Source organism: Oncorhynchus mykiss, chromosome 19, assembly GCF_013265735.2.
Source record: "Oncorhynchus mykiss isolate Arlee chromosome 19, USDA_OmykA_1.1, whole genome shotgun sequence".
In the NCBI taxonomy this organism is placed as follows: domain Eukaryota; kingdom Metazoa; phylum Chordata; class Actinopteri; order Salmoniformes; family Salmonidae; genus Oncorhynchus; species Oncorhynchus mykiss.
Window position 1 is genome coordinate 36520760 of NC_048583.1, and position 14657 is coordinate 36535416.

At 39.1% G+C, this 14657-nt stretch overlaps 1 protein-coding gene across 1 annotated transcript in view; it reads left to right on the top strand.

Moving 5' to 3' along the window:
- Positions 1-302: 302 nt before the first annotated feature.
- Positions 303-14657, top strand: part of LOC110497748 (uncharacterized protein C14orf132-like) — a 42220-nt gene continuing 27865 nt past the window's right edge. The window contains exon 1 of the mRNA XM_021574079.2: positions 303-593. Within this exon, the coding sequence (XP_021429754.1) occupies positions 567-593 (27 nt within the window). The 5' untranslated portion in view covers positions 303-566. The remainder of the gene's footprint in view (positions 594-14657) is intronic.

The window sequence follows — 14657 nt, forward strand, 5'->3', positions numbered from 1 at the left end:
GGAATATTGACAAATAAAATTCAAGTCATGCTCCTTGATTACCTGTCCTTATCTTTGGTAGCCTAGTCTGTCACTGTAAAACGTCTGCCAGGACCCACATGGGGAACATACATTTGAGAATTAGGCTATTCCGACATGAAGGACAGTTTAACATTATTTTTCAAGCAAGAAGTAGGGTACTCGATTCTAACTGGGTAAAAGTAGGAGTCTAATAGAGAAAGAGAGAGGGATAGAGAGCTTGTTGTTCACCCGCCTCCATCCATAATGTGACTTCGAGAACACAGTACACAGAGCATCATTCACCGTGCCCGCTTCTTCTCTCGTCTCCCACGCTCACATCGCATTCTCCCGCTCTATGCTCGCGCAGATGTGGACCTGAAGACTACTCAACCTCTCGTTACAAAATTGCCGTTTGTATGTAATTGCTCGACATGTTTTTCACATTAAATTAGACTGAACCTGAAGACTGCTTGTCACAAGTAGACCAATGCTGTTTTGGGGAATAAAATAAACTACAATTTTTATTTTTGGGTGCGTAGGTTGGTTGTCTTGACTAGGGCAACAGTATGGATCTCTCATTTATAGCTGCACAGGTAAGAATACGCGCTGTGTTTGTGTTAATAAGTGGTTTATTTAGCAAACAAGTGGTTACAAAGCGAACCCTGACTTAACTTTATTTTCTAAAATGTGAGGGCGTGGCATTGTTGTTTTTAGTGGTGTGTGGTGGACACTGTAGACATTGACGTGATTTTCTGCAAATTATAGGCTATTTTATGGCTATTTTATGTATCTGTAGAGCTGTTAGGGTAAGATGGATAGATATGTCACTCTTTTTGAGCAAGCTATACAGTATCTCTAAAATACTAAGGTTTTTGGACATTACGCTAGTTCTTCTGACAGATACTCCCCTATTAGAATACATGTTGAAAATCCTTGTTTATGTCGGTTTCAATTTACCGCATGTTAAATTGACCATTACAAGGGTAGGCTGCCTACCTGTATTTGCATGTTGTCAACTACAGGTAAATGACAAAATGATGGAAAAACTTTAGTCAATGAAGGATACAAAGTATATTGAAAGCAAATGCTTCAACACAGGTGTTGTTCCAGAGTTAATTAAGCAACTAACATTCCATTATGCTTATCTTCATGTATAAAAATGCTGGGCATGCCATTATTTTGACTACCATCCCAGCTAGCACATAACGTTCTGAGAACCATATGTTTTTTAGAGGTTGGTCAGAGCGTGATTGTCCTATGGTAATTTTGCATACAACCTTCCCAAAACTTTTTGGGAATGGTGTAGGATAGTTGCTTGACTTTGGAACATTCTCAGCACATTTAAGGAACTTGACAAAACATTATTTTCTTGGCATTTCATTACATTAACAGAACTTTTTCAAAAATGTCAAACATGGTTACATTTAAATTTTGGTAGTGTTCTAGAAATCTTCTTCTACTGGTTTGACATTGGGAATAGTTCAAAGAATGTTAAGAAACAATGTTCCTCTCTGGGAATGTCAGTACTTCAGCATACCATTTCCTTCGTGGTTCTATTTAAAGACATGTTCTCAAATTGTTCAGAGAATGTTAAGAAAACTCCATCAAAAACCACAAACACTTTAGTAACGTTCAGAGAATGTTCTAAGAATGTAATTTGAAAATATTCGTTCAGCGTCAACAAAACTTTATCCTCTATCTTGTTAAGTGTGTTCAGGTGTGTTGGCTGTGCCCACTAACAGCTTTGTATGTGTAAAAAAACACGGCATGCTAGCTCCATCCTGTTGGTGCAGTGGACTAATTCCATGGATAAAGAACAGAAGATTATAGGTTTGAATATCACTGATGCCATGTCACAATATATATATATATATATATATATATATATATATATATATATATATATATATATATATATATATATATATATATATATATACAGTGCCTTGCGAAAGTATTCGGCCCCCTTGAACTTTGCGACCTTTTGCCACATTTCAGGCTTTTTTTTTGAAGAATCAACAACAAGTGGGACACAATCATGAAGTGGAACGACATTTATTGGATATTTCAAACTTTTTTAATAAATCAAAAACTGAAAAATTGGGCATGCAAAATTATTCAGCCCCCTTAAGTTAATACTTTGTAGCGCCACCTTTTGCTGCGATCACAGATGTAAGTCGCTTGGGGTATGTCTCTATCAGTTTTGCACATCGAGAGACTGAAATGTTTTCCCATTCCTCCTTGCAAAACAGCTCGAGCTCAGTGAGGTTGGATGGAGAGCATTTGTGAACAGCAGTTTTCAGTTCTTTCCACAGATTCTCGATTGGATTCAGGTCTGGACTTTGACTTGGTCATTCTAACACCTGGATATGTTTATTTTTGAACCATTCCATTGTAGATTTTGCTTTATGTTTTGGATCATTGTCTTGTTGGAAGACAAATCTCCGTCCCAGTCTCAGGTCTTTTGCAGACTCCATCAGGTTTTCTTCCAGAATGGTCCTGTATTTGGCTCCATCCATCTTCCCATCAATTTGAACCATCTTCCCTGTCCCTGCTGAAGAAAAGCAGGCCCAAACCATGATGCTGTCACCATCATGTTTGACAGTGGGGATGGTGTGTTCAGGGTGATGAGCTGTGTTGCTTTTACGCCAAACAAACAATTTTGCATTGTTGCCAAAAAGTTCAATTTTGCTTTCATCTGACCAGAGCACCTTCTTCCACATGTTTGGTGTGTCTCCCAGGTGGCTTGTGGCAAACTTTAAACAACACTTTTTATGGACATTTAGGTCAACATTGGATCATTCAGAGATCCTCACTGAACTTCTGGAGAGAGTTTGCTGCACTGAAAGTAAAGGGGCTGAATAATTTTGCACGCCCAATTTTTCAGTTTTTGATTTGTTAAAAAAGTTTGAAATATCCAATAAATGTCGTTCCACTTCATGATTGTGTCCCACTTGTTGTTGATTCTTCACAAAAAAATACAGTTTATATCTTTATGTTTCAAGCCTGAAATGTGGCAAAAGGTCGCAAAGTTCAAGGGGGCCGAATACTTTCGCAAGGCACTGTATATTTGCATGATTAATGCCTAAGGAAATTAATTTCCAGCTGTCCTATCTGTGCTTGGAGTTTTATAAAAAGTCAACCCAAAATAAGTTTGCAGTGCTATTGAAACATTCAGTGAACATTTTAAGGAAGTTTTAAAAAAAAACTCCAAATAACCTATACATTTCATCCTCAGTGTTAATCACACCTCCCAGGAAAACTTTAAATGAAACAGAGTAAAATGTTCTCAGAACCTCGCTGAAAAGTAAGGATTAAAAGTTCCCAGAACAGGCAAAATGTTCACTTCTGTTCTCAGAACGTTTAAAAAAACATTCCGTATTACCAGTCAGGAAATGTATGGCTTTCTCCCCACAACCAAAGTGAAACCAAAAACAAATTTTCCCACAACTTCCAAGGAACCAAATGTACTAGGTGGGATGGCTTTGCCCCCATAGGATGACAATGCCTCCATCCACAGGGCATGAGTGGTCACTGAATGGTTTGATGATCATGAAAACGATGTAAACCATATGCCATAGCCTTCTCAGTCACTTGATCTCAACCTAACACCATTCTCATTTATGGGAGATTATTGAGCGGTGCCTGAGACCGCATTTTTCACCACCATCAACAAAACACAAAATTATGGAATTTCTCATGGAAGAATGGTGTCGGATCCCTCCAATAGAGTTCCAGACACTTGTTTAATCTATGGTGTATTCAGTCTGTTCTGGCTCGTGTTGGCCTAACACCCTATTTAAGAAACTTTTTATGTCAGTGTTTCCTTTATTTTGTCAGTTACCTGTATATTGCTACTGACATGTGGGGAGGGTTGGGTGTAATATCTGAAAAATGTAGTCCATTACTGCTTTAGTTACATGAAAAATTAAGTAGTAATTTCAATTACTTTTGGATTACTTTCACTTCTAACACCTTGGCATATTTCATTTAGTAACATGACTATTTCGTGACTATAAAGCATACAGATCCTGTAACTTACATGTTCTATATTCTATGTGAGACAGTACACACAGGCTCCATACTAACTTTTTCCTAATGTTTTCAGCTGGTGGCACAAGCCTATGATTTGGTTGCACCAAAATGTTGTTGCGGGGTCAGGCAATAGAAATGTTTTTGTAGCCTAATGATCTTATATGAACCCATTCAAAGTGCTTAATTCGAAGTGTACTAAACTACTAAAATGATGTGGGACACTTGCTCATTTTCAGATTTAATCAGGGTGGTTTTCATTCACCTGCTCAGGTGGAGCGACATTTGTCTTAGATATAAAAACAACTCTTCCAAGTGGGATAGAATTTAGGTACAATAGTGGTAAAGAAAATCCAAGGACACCGGTGAGCTGAACAAAATTACTCTGATAGGCCCAAACATCTGTTAAGTAATATAAGCTATAATTGTATAATTGTCATTGTCTCAAAGAGTCATTATGACTCATTGGTCAATTAGACATAGCTAGGTGTATTTAATTTTAATTTCCCAATTAAATAAGAGATTTGAATGTCTAAAGGATAAAAAAAAAGTAAGATCCTTTCCCTAATGGTGGCGCTCTAACCATGCACAAATCCCATAAGAACACAGCCATTTTTAAGTGCAGAGTTTGTGCATTGTTTTTGTCTACTAGATAGCAGTAGGAGATCACTTGATGTCTCGTAGCCACTTGAAACCAGTTGCCTCTAGTTTGGGTAGTGAGTCACTGTGCCAAAATGGCTGAACGGATTTTCAAGCCTGACATCTTAAAATGACTTTAGCAATCAGGGAGATTCTTATGACATTGCCAGCAGTAAGATTTTATTTCGATTTCCAAAACAACCACTCAGAGTTTAACAGGTTATGGGCCATTCCGTTGATGTATCGGATTGACTTAATTAAACTGGTATTGACACTGTTCAATGGAACAGCACAGGCATTTTGCTACTGTATACATAACATGTGAGTTAGTTAAAGCTGCATACAGTAGTACTCTTGACTCTGAAAGATTATTCTAATTTTCACAATTCATGAGAGTGATGGTGTTTACGACAACAACAGCAAAATGCAGTTGTGAATTTATGGTGACAGTGGAATAAAAAAAAATGTTTCCAGAGACAATATTCAGAATGGGATTCTGATTAAATATGAGTTAGTTTGGAGGATTTTGGAGCATTTTCTAACATGCTTTAGACCACAGAGGCTGCTGAGGGGAAGACAGCTCATAATAATGTCTGGAACGGAGCTAATGAAATGGCATCAAACTACATGTTTGATGTATTTGACACTATTCCACTGATTCCGCTCCAGCCATTAGCACAAGCCCATCATCCCAAATTAAGGTGCCACCAACCTCCTGTGCTTTAGACACATTTTTATAATATATTGTAGTCAATGGGAAGTGATGACTCTGCAAAATGTGTCAACCAATTTTCCCTGTAATGAACCCCCCCCAAAAAAATATATATATTTTTAAATAAATAAATAAAAAAAATAAAAAAAAAATATATATATATATATATATATATATATATATATTTTTTTATATATTTTTTTTAATATATTTTGTAACGGATGTCGTCTGGAGATAGAGAGGAGGACCAAGGTGCAGCGTGGTAAGTGTTCATGTCTTTTTAATAAACAAACTGAACACTGGAACAAAACAATAAACGATGTGAACAAAACGAAACAGTACCGTGTGGCCCAAACACTCACACGGAAACAAACACCCACAAACCAAAAGTGAAACCCAGGCTACCTAAGTATGATTCTCAATTAGGGACAACAATTGACAGCTGCCTCTGAGAACCATACTAGGCCGAACTCAAAAACCCACATAGAAAAACAAACAGACTGCCCACCCCAACTCACACCCTGACCATACTAAAACACAGACAAAAACAAAGGAACTAAGGTCAGAACATGACAGATATATGTGTGTGTGTGTGTATGTATGTGTGTCTATATATATGTAACAGATGTGAAATGGCTAGCTAGTTAGCGGGGTGCGCGCTAATAGCTTTTCAATCGGGGACATCACTCGCTCTGAAACCTTGAAGTAGTTGTTCCCATTGCTCTGTAAGGGCCGTGGCTTTTGTGGAGTGATGGGTAACGATGCTTCGAGGGTGGCTGTTGTCTATGTGTGCAGAGGGTCCCTGGTTTGAGCCCAGGTAGGGGCGAGGAGAGGGACAGAAGCAATGATGATACATTGATGCTGTTGACCCGGATCACTGGTTGCTGCAGAAAAGGAGGAGGTCAAAAGGGGAGTGAGTGTAAGCGATGTGAAATGGCTAGCTAGCTTGCGGGGTGCGCCCTAATAGCGTTTCAAGCGTTTCACATCGGTTAGATATATATAATTAATACAATGGTTTTGGTGATCAACTATAATCACAGAAAGTGTGAAAATAAGTATATATGTTAAAATGTGTGAAGCTCCCCTTTAATGGAGGTGAAACTAATTCCAGAGCTCTGAGTGGCGCCGTAATAGTGTGCCATAAGTGCAAGCAGCAGTCCTTGGAGTCTTGACTTTGCGATGAGAAAACATGGGTGTTTTTTTGTTCATCCATCTCAGTGTACCAGCACTGCTGAAAACCAATGGACCTTCTACCCTCACTTTGTCTCCAAAAGATGACTGATGTCATCATAAGTCTCTTTCCTACAGAGAATAGAAGTTCCAGAGAAGCTGAGCTTTTCTAATGCAGTCTGCATGGTTAGCTGTGGATTTTGTCCAGCAGTAGATAGTGGCTGATGGTGGCTGGGGAGAGGGTTGTGTAGGCCACATAGATACTGTTAAGTTACTGTAATACTTACTTATATGGTGTAGTCTACCACAGAGACTATGTAGAGAGAATAGACTAAGCATGGGACCCTTGAACAGAGATAACATTGTACATAATATATTGGAAAAATTCTTCAGTAAAGCTTCAAGCAAAGAATGTATGTTAATTGTCCTTGTAACAGGTATTTTGCATTATGCATTGCAGGGAGATCAGTTTTGATGCTGACTACCCAACAAGACTTCCTCAGCCTAAAGGTCTCAGGCATACAGTAAATCAACGTTTTTTTTTTTTTTTTCTGTACTGTATTTGTCAGTGCTCAAGTTCAGTGAGGTTAGGTAACTGAAAGTTGCCACTTTCATTGTAAAATAACCTTCGATAGAAGTGCTCAAACAATGCATCCTTTTTGTTTTTTGATACTATTTGAATTACAAATGAAAAAGCCATACTTCATTAGGTCAAAAGTAGAGTCGTCCTCAAGCATTACAGAACATGGATTAATAGGCGACAATCATAACCTCTTGAATGCTAAGTTGAGAGCAATAATAATGTATTCTGTCTAGAATAGACACAATTATGAAATGATAAATACCATAACCTACAGAATTTAAGCCAAAGGGACAGTATTTACTCATCGTTGATTTAGTGTAAACTGAGTTGTGACCTCCCATCGATCACTCAGTGATGCAGGGCTAATGTATTATGTGTGGTTCCATGTCGGGATGTAAGTGCTCTAGACTATGTTGGTCCTGTAAAGTCAGCCAAAGTGACAGATGTAACACACCGAGCGATACAGACTCCATCAATCCAGAACCCTATGACTCCATCTATCCAGAGCTCTACAGACTCTCATCCATCCAGAACCCTATGACTCGATCTATCCAGAGCTCTACAGACTCTCATCAATCCAGAACCCTATGACTCCATCTATCCAGAGCTCTACAGACTCTCATCCATCCAGAACCCTATGACTCCATCTATCCAGAGCTCTACAGACTCTCATCCATCCAGAACCCTATGACTCCATCTATCCAGAGCTCTACAGACTCTCATCAATCCAGGGAGCACTTTTCAGCCCATTGGGCATCCCCTCACGCTCGTCTGTGCTGACAAACTGGGTAGAGCCATTCTCCTCATCCCCCAGCTGTGGGTCAACTAGGGCTGCACAATTAATCAAATTCACATCGAAATCCACAATATTTACATTTGCAATATCCATATCGCAAGAGGTTCATATCGCATGCAGTATTTTATAACCCCCTCAGCCGCGTGCAAAATAGTTTTTTATAGTTTATGTAGCCTTACGAACATAAACCCAGCACAGGACAAACATTTATTGGGGGTTATTTATTCTGTCGAAGATTACATTTAAAATAGGAAAATGTATGAGGGAAATCACCACAAGGTGAAGTCACCATAAGGTAAAGTTCAGTCTAAATCACAATCAAGTGAAGTAACTCTGTTTAGTAAAGTGCATAAAAACAATCTGAGTACAATAAGTACAAAGTAAAATGCATAAACGGTGGTGGCTCTGCTTTCTATTAAAAAAAAACAGAAGAAATTACAGACCACAATGTTCACAGTTAGAATAGACTTTCTAACAGTTCAAATGTCTGAGTACAAGATGTCCATTATCAAAATTATATCTTGCATGAAAAATACAAATACATTTTGTCATAGAACAATGTGAATACTTACAAACACACTGTCCACGTGATACGCTAACCCCACATGGAACAATAGATCCTCATCTAACCCATAGAGCTCTGGGGGAAGCGACATATCACAATATAAATTACAATTTAAAAAATGAAACAAAATAAAAAACCCTGAAGCTTTACATGAAACAGAATGCCATTCTGAAAATCACTCACCCTTCAAATAATCTTACCAACTCCACAATGTGGTTCTGAGAGCACTAGCATTCAGCTGGCAAGAAGCTAACACTTTATGTGACAATCTGAAAATATGTCTAACATGAGCATCTGGCATAAATATTACAAAACAAACTCTTACACTTTGTAGATGATGCAAAATATGATATATTTCGGTACGAGTGTAAGATTTTTAAAAAAGTATTATTTACTAGGGTTGGGCAGTATACTATATACAGTGGGGCAAAAAAGTATTTAGTCAGCCATCAATTGTGCACGTTCTCCCACTTAAAAAGATGAGAGAGGCCTGTAATTTTCATCATAGGTACACTTCAACTATGACAGACAAAATGAGGGAAGAAAATCATATTGTAGGATTTTTAATGAATTTATTTGCAAATTATGGTGGAAAATAAGTATTTGGTCAATAACAAAAGTTTATCTCAATACTTTGTTATATACCCTTTGTTGGCAATGACAGAGGTCAAATGTTTTCTTGTAAGTCTTCACAAGGTTTTCACACACTGTTGCTGGTATTTTGGCCCATTCCTTCATGCAGATCTCCTCTAGAGCAGTGATGTTTTGGGGCTGTTGCTGGGCAACACGGACTTTCAACTCCCTCCAAAGATGTTCTATTGTGTTGAGATCTGGAGACTGGCTAGGCCACTCCAGGACCTTGAAATGCGTCTTACAAAGCCACTCCTTCGTTGCCCGGGCGGTGTGTTTGGGATCATTGTCATGCTGAAAGACCCAGCCACGTTTCATCTTCAATGCCCTTGCTGATGGTAGGCTTTGTTACTTTGGTCCCAGCTCTCTGCAGGTCATTCACTAGGTCCCCCCGTGTGGTTCTGGGATTTTTGCTCACCGTTCATGTGATCATTTTGACCCCACGGGGTGAGATCTTGCGTGGAGCCCCAGATCGAGGCAGATTATCAGTGGTCTTGTATGTCTTCCATTTCCTAATAATTGCTCCCACAGTTGATTTCTTCAAACCAAGCTGCTTACCTATTGCAGATTCAGTCTTCCCAGCCTGGTGCAGGTCTACAATTTTGTTTCTGGTGTCCTTTGACAGCTCTTTGGTCTTGGCCTAGTGGAGTTTGGAGTGTGACTGTTTGAGGTTGTGGACAGGTGTCTTTTATACTGATAACAAGTTCAAACAGGTGCCATTAATACAGGTAACGAGTGGAGGACAGAGGAGCCCCTTAAAGAAGAAGTTACAGGTCTGTGAGAGCCAGAAATCTTGCTTGTTTGTAGGTGACCAAATACTTATTTTCCACCATAATTTGCAAATAAATTCATAAAAAATCCTACAATGTGATTTTCTGGATTTTTTTTCTCATTTTGTCTGTCATAGTTGAAGTGTACCTATGATGAAAATTACAGGCCTCTCATCTTTTTAAGTGGGGGAACTGGCACAATGGGTGGCTGCCTAAATACTTTTTTGCCCCACTGTACCTTTTAAGAGGAGGGATGACCTTAATGTAGGTCAAATAGAGGCACTATGGGCTCAAGTACATCTGCCTCACCAGGCACCCGTATTGGTAGGATGTGTCTATAGACCTCCTAGCTCTACAGTGTCCTATCTGGATGACTTATGTACTGGGTTTGACCAGGCCACAAATAGCAACAGAGATGTATTTATCTTGGGTGATTTTAATATAAATTGGAAGGATCACAATAATTCGAATGGAACAAAATTAATGAGATATGCTAAGAACTGTGGTTTGAAACAAATGGTTAATGATACTACTAGATCTTCAATTAAGTTGGGTCATCGTTCAGACACATGCATTGATCTGATTTTCTGTAATATACCATTGCAATGCTTAAAAGCCAGATCAATGCCAGTGGGCTGGACAGACCATAATATTGTGACCATAACCATGAACACCAATTTTTCCAAAGAAACCCCCTAGGATTGTAGTCAAAATAAATGTTAAAACATTTAATCATGAGTTATTTCTAAATTATTTGGCTGCTGTACCCTGGGAGCTGATTATCTAGAGGATGATTTAAATCACGCTACAGAATGTTTTATTGATTTGCTCATGGAGGTAATGGACCATCATGCCCCTATAAGAAAGAGTACAGTTGGTGCCCGTCCATCTCCATGGTTTGATGATGAACTGGGTGAGGCTTTTTCTCAAAGAAATATGGCAAAAGTCTTAGCAGCCAAGTCAAAATTAGAAATTGATGAACAGAATTATAGAACATTACGTAATTATGCAGTTAAATTGAACCGAAAGAAAAAAAAGTTATTTTACAACAATGCTTTTATTGATTGTAAAAATGATTGTAAAAAGTTATGGAACACAGAAGTCATTACCTGATGGTAAATCTACAGGTTAAGGTCTTATGGACAATTTTTTGCTTCGCTGTGCTGCTCCCCAGATTGCACTTTCACTGAGATACATATTTAATTGGTCACTGGAAAAGGGGATGTTTGCAAATGTATAGAAGCATGCGAAACTGTGTCCTATTCCGAAAGACTGCAAAGAACCCATTACTCCTGCCAATAGTCGACCAATTAGTCTACTCCCTACACTCAGTAAGATATTGGAGGGTATTGTGAGTAGACAAATGTGGGAGTACGTGGAAAAGAATGATCTGATTACAGCCAATCAGCATGCTTATCGCAAAAACCATTCCACTACCACTGCATTGGTTGACTTGACTGACCAGTGGCTCAATGCTATGGATAATGGCAAATTTGTAGGTGTACTATTTTTAGATTTCAGTGCAGCATTTGATTTAGTGGATCATGGAATAATTTTGACAAAATGTAATGCATTATGGTTTTAAGGAGGTAGCATTGAATTGGGTACAGTCATATCTAACTGACAGGAAACAGTCCACCTATATCAATGGTTCATTTTCTTCCCCTTATGTGTTAAACTGTGGAATACCGCAGGGCAGCTGCCTTGGGCCACTTCTTTACTTAATATATACCAACGACCTTCCCTATGCCTTGGTTTAAACTCAAGCTACTATATTTGCAGATGATACTACAATTTATGCAGCAAGACAATCGGTAGCAGGCTTTACAAGGAGATTTGGAGAATATCAGGAAGTGGGTTTGACAAAACAAACTTGTTTTAAACACCAAGAAAACCAAAGTTATGTTGGTCTGTTCAACTAGGAAAATGCCAAAACAGCAATTAAGTATGGGAGGAGTACAAATTGAAGAAGTGGCAGAAACCAAACTATTGGGAGTGCAGCTAGACAACTGCTTATCATGAACGTCTCAAATAACGAATCTATGTAAAAAAATATATATATATTATATCAGCATGCATAATCAGAAGGATAGCTAAATATTTACCAGGAAAAATTCTTCAGCAAATAACACAAGCATTAATTGAGAGTCAGGTGAACTACTGTTCGATGGTCTGGGGAAATGCATCATCAAGTGAAGTTAGGAGGCTGCATAATGCACAGAATAAAGCAGCAAGGATTGTTTTAAGGTGGAGAAATGGTTCTTCTGGTGCAGTCATGCGCAGTGTTCTTGGTTGGTCATCAATGGACAAGATAATTGCAAAAAACATGCTTATTTTATTTTATAATATACATCATTTAAAACGGCCAAGTTCTATTCACAACGGTATTCAGTTGGTAAGAGACAGACATTCCGTAAATACTAGGAATAGATTGTCCACCATCTATGCGTTATCCAGACAGAAAAGAGAAATAGGCAAAATAACATTTAGATTTAGAACAATAAAGAAATTGAATAAATTAACTGAGCAAACTAGAAACCTTTCAATATATACATTTAATTATTACATTTATTATTTTAAAACAATTTAAATATAGTATATAGAAATGTTGTGGGACTATAGTAGATGAAGAATCCATTTTTTTTAGCATGAGTATTTATTGGGTCATTATGCTAGTATATTATGTGTGTTTGTAATAGTGTGTTATATGTGAAAGTGTGTTTGAATTATAAATTGTATTTTAATGTTTAAGGACTCTTGGAAGATTAGTCCAAATGGGCACTAAAATAGATCCAAATCAAATCAAAATCTACCAAGCGAGTTCTCATCTCTATTATTTGTAGCCGTCTATTTACCATCACAAACTGATGGTGGCTCTAAGACCGCACTCAATGAGCTGTATAAGCAAAAAAACATGCTCATCCAGAAGCAGTGCTCCTAGTGGCCGGGGACTTTAATGCAGGCAAACTTCAATCCGTTTCACCTCATTTCTACCAGCATGTCACATGTGCACTGTAGACCACCTTTACTCCACACAGAGACACATACAAAGCTTTCCCTCACCCTCCATTTGGCAAATTTGAACATAATTCTATCCTCCTGATTCCTGCTTACAAGCAAAACCCAAAGCAGGAAGCACCAGTGACTCGCTCAGTACAGAAGTGGTCAGATGACGCGGATGCTAAGCTACAGGACTGTTTTGCTAGCACAGACTGGAATATGTTCTGGCATTGAGGAGTATACCACCTCAGTCCCCGGCTTCATCAATAAGTGCATCGACAACATCGTCCTCACAGTGACCGTACATACTGTACATATCCCAATCCGGAGGCCTTGGACTACAGACAACATCCGCACCGAGCTAAAGGCTAGAGCTGCCGCTTTCACGGAGCAGGACACTAATCCGGACGCTAATAAGAAATCCCGCCATGCCCTCAGGCAACCCATCAAACAGGAAAAGCGTCAATACAGAACTAAGATTGAATCCTACTACACCGGCTCTGGCGCTTGTCGGATGTGACAGGGCTTGAAAACTATTACGGACTTCAAAGGGATACCCAGCCGCGGAAAAGGAGGTGACGCAAGCCTACCAGACGAGCTACATTCCTTTTATGCTCGCTTCCAGGCAAGGAACACTGAAGCGTGCATGAGAGCACAAGCGGTTCCGGATGACTGTGTCAACATTCACAAAGCAGCAGGGCCAGACGAATTACCAGGATGTGTACTCAAAGTATGCGCGGACCAACTCGCAAGTGTCTTCACTGAAATGTTCAACCTCTCCCTGACCGAGTCTGTAATACCTACTTGTTTCAGAGTTCAACACCATAGTGCCCACAAAGCTCATCACTAAGCTAAGGATCCTGAGACTAAACACCTCCCTCTGTAACTGGATCCTGGACTACAAGCCCTCTTTGGGTACAGCGAGCACCATCCCCCTCTCTCTGTCTCTTACAACCAGGTTGCTGTGGTCAGAGAGATCGTAAATTCCTAGGGAAGACCCTGTCTCATGGCCACACAGTATAGAGACAGAGTGAAGTTTCATAGAGAACAAAGGAATTTCTTCCACCTCACAGAACTTGAGGTCCGAACAACATTTATGTTCCGGAGAAGGTATATAAGATCGGTGAAGAATCCAGCTACGAACTGGTCCGTTTGTTACATTTTGGTGAAGCTCAAGGGAGACGGTGCGGCCACTTTACCATAACGCTGTTTATATAATAGCCTCCGATATGAGGTTTACATCTAATTATTGTATAAGATGAATGAGGGTGATACTGTTTGTAAAATTGTTTAATGTGATTTTGGACTGTTTAATGAAGGAAATTCCAATTCCCTTTTGAGTTTAACTAAATCAGAGGACCACCCATGAGCCCAGTTAGGGTCGGGCATCCTTGGACAGGCCCTTTCCTGCAATTCCGAATAAAACCCCAACTTTAAGAAGTTCTCACTAGACCATGTTTTTCTCCATTACGAGAGGCCAAAGGTTACAGACCATTGCTGAATCTTTTAACCATACCGCGTGGTTAAACTCTTAGACTATCGATACCGACAGAATAAGAACAAGTCTTTGATATTAATTACTAGTCTGCAGCTAGGAATTCGGTATCATTGAACACGAAGAACGACAACCGCCGAAACATCAATTCTACAACATTAATTAATGTCGCTCTGAACTATCCCCTCTAACCACGACAGACAGACAGAGAGAGAGAGAGAGAGAGAGAGAGAGAGACGGACAATTCTACAAAAGAACCAAACAT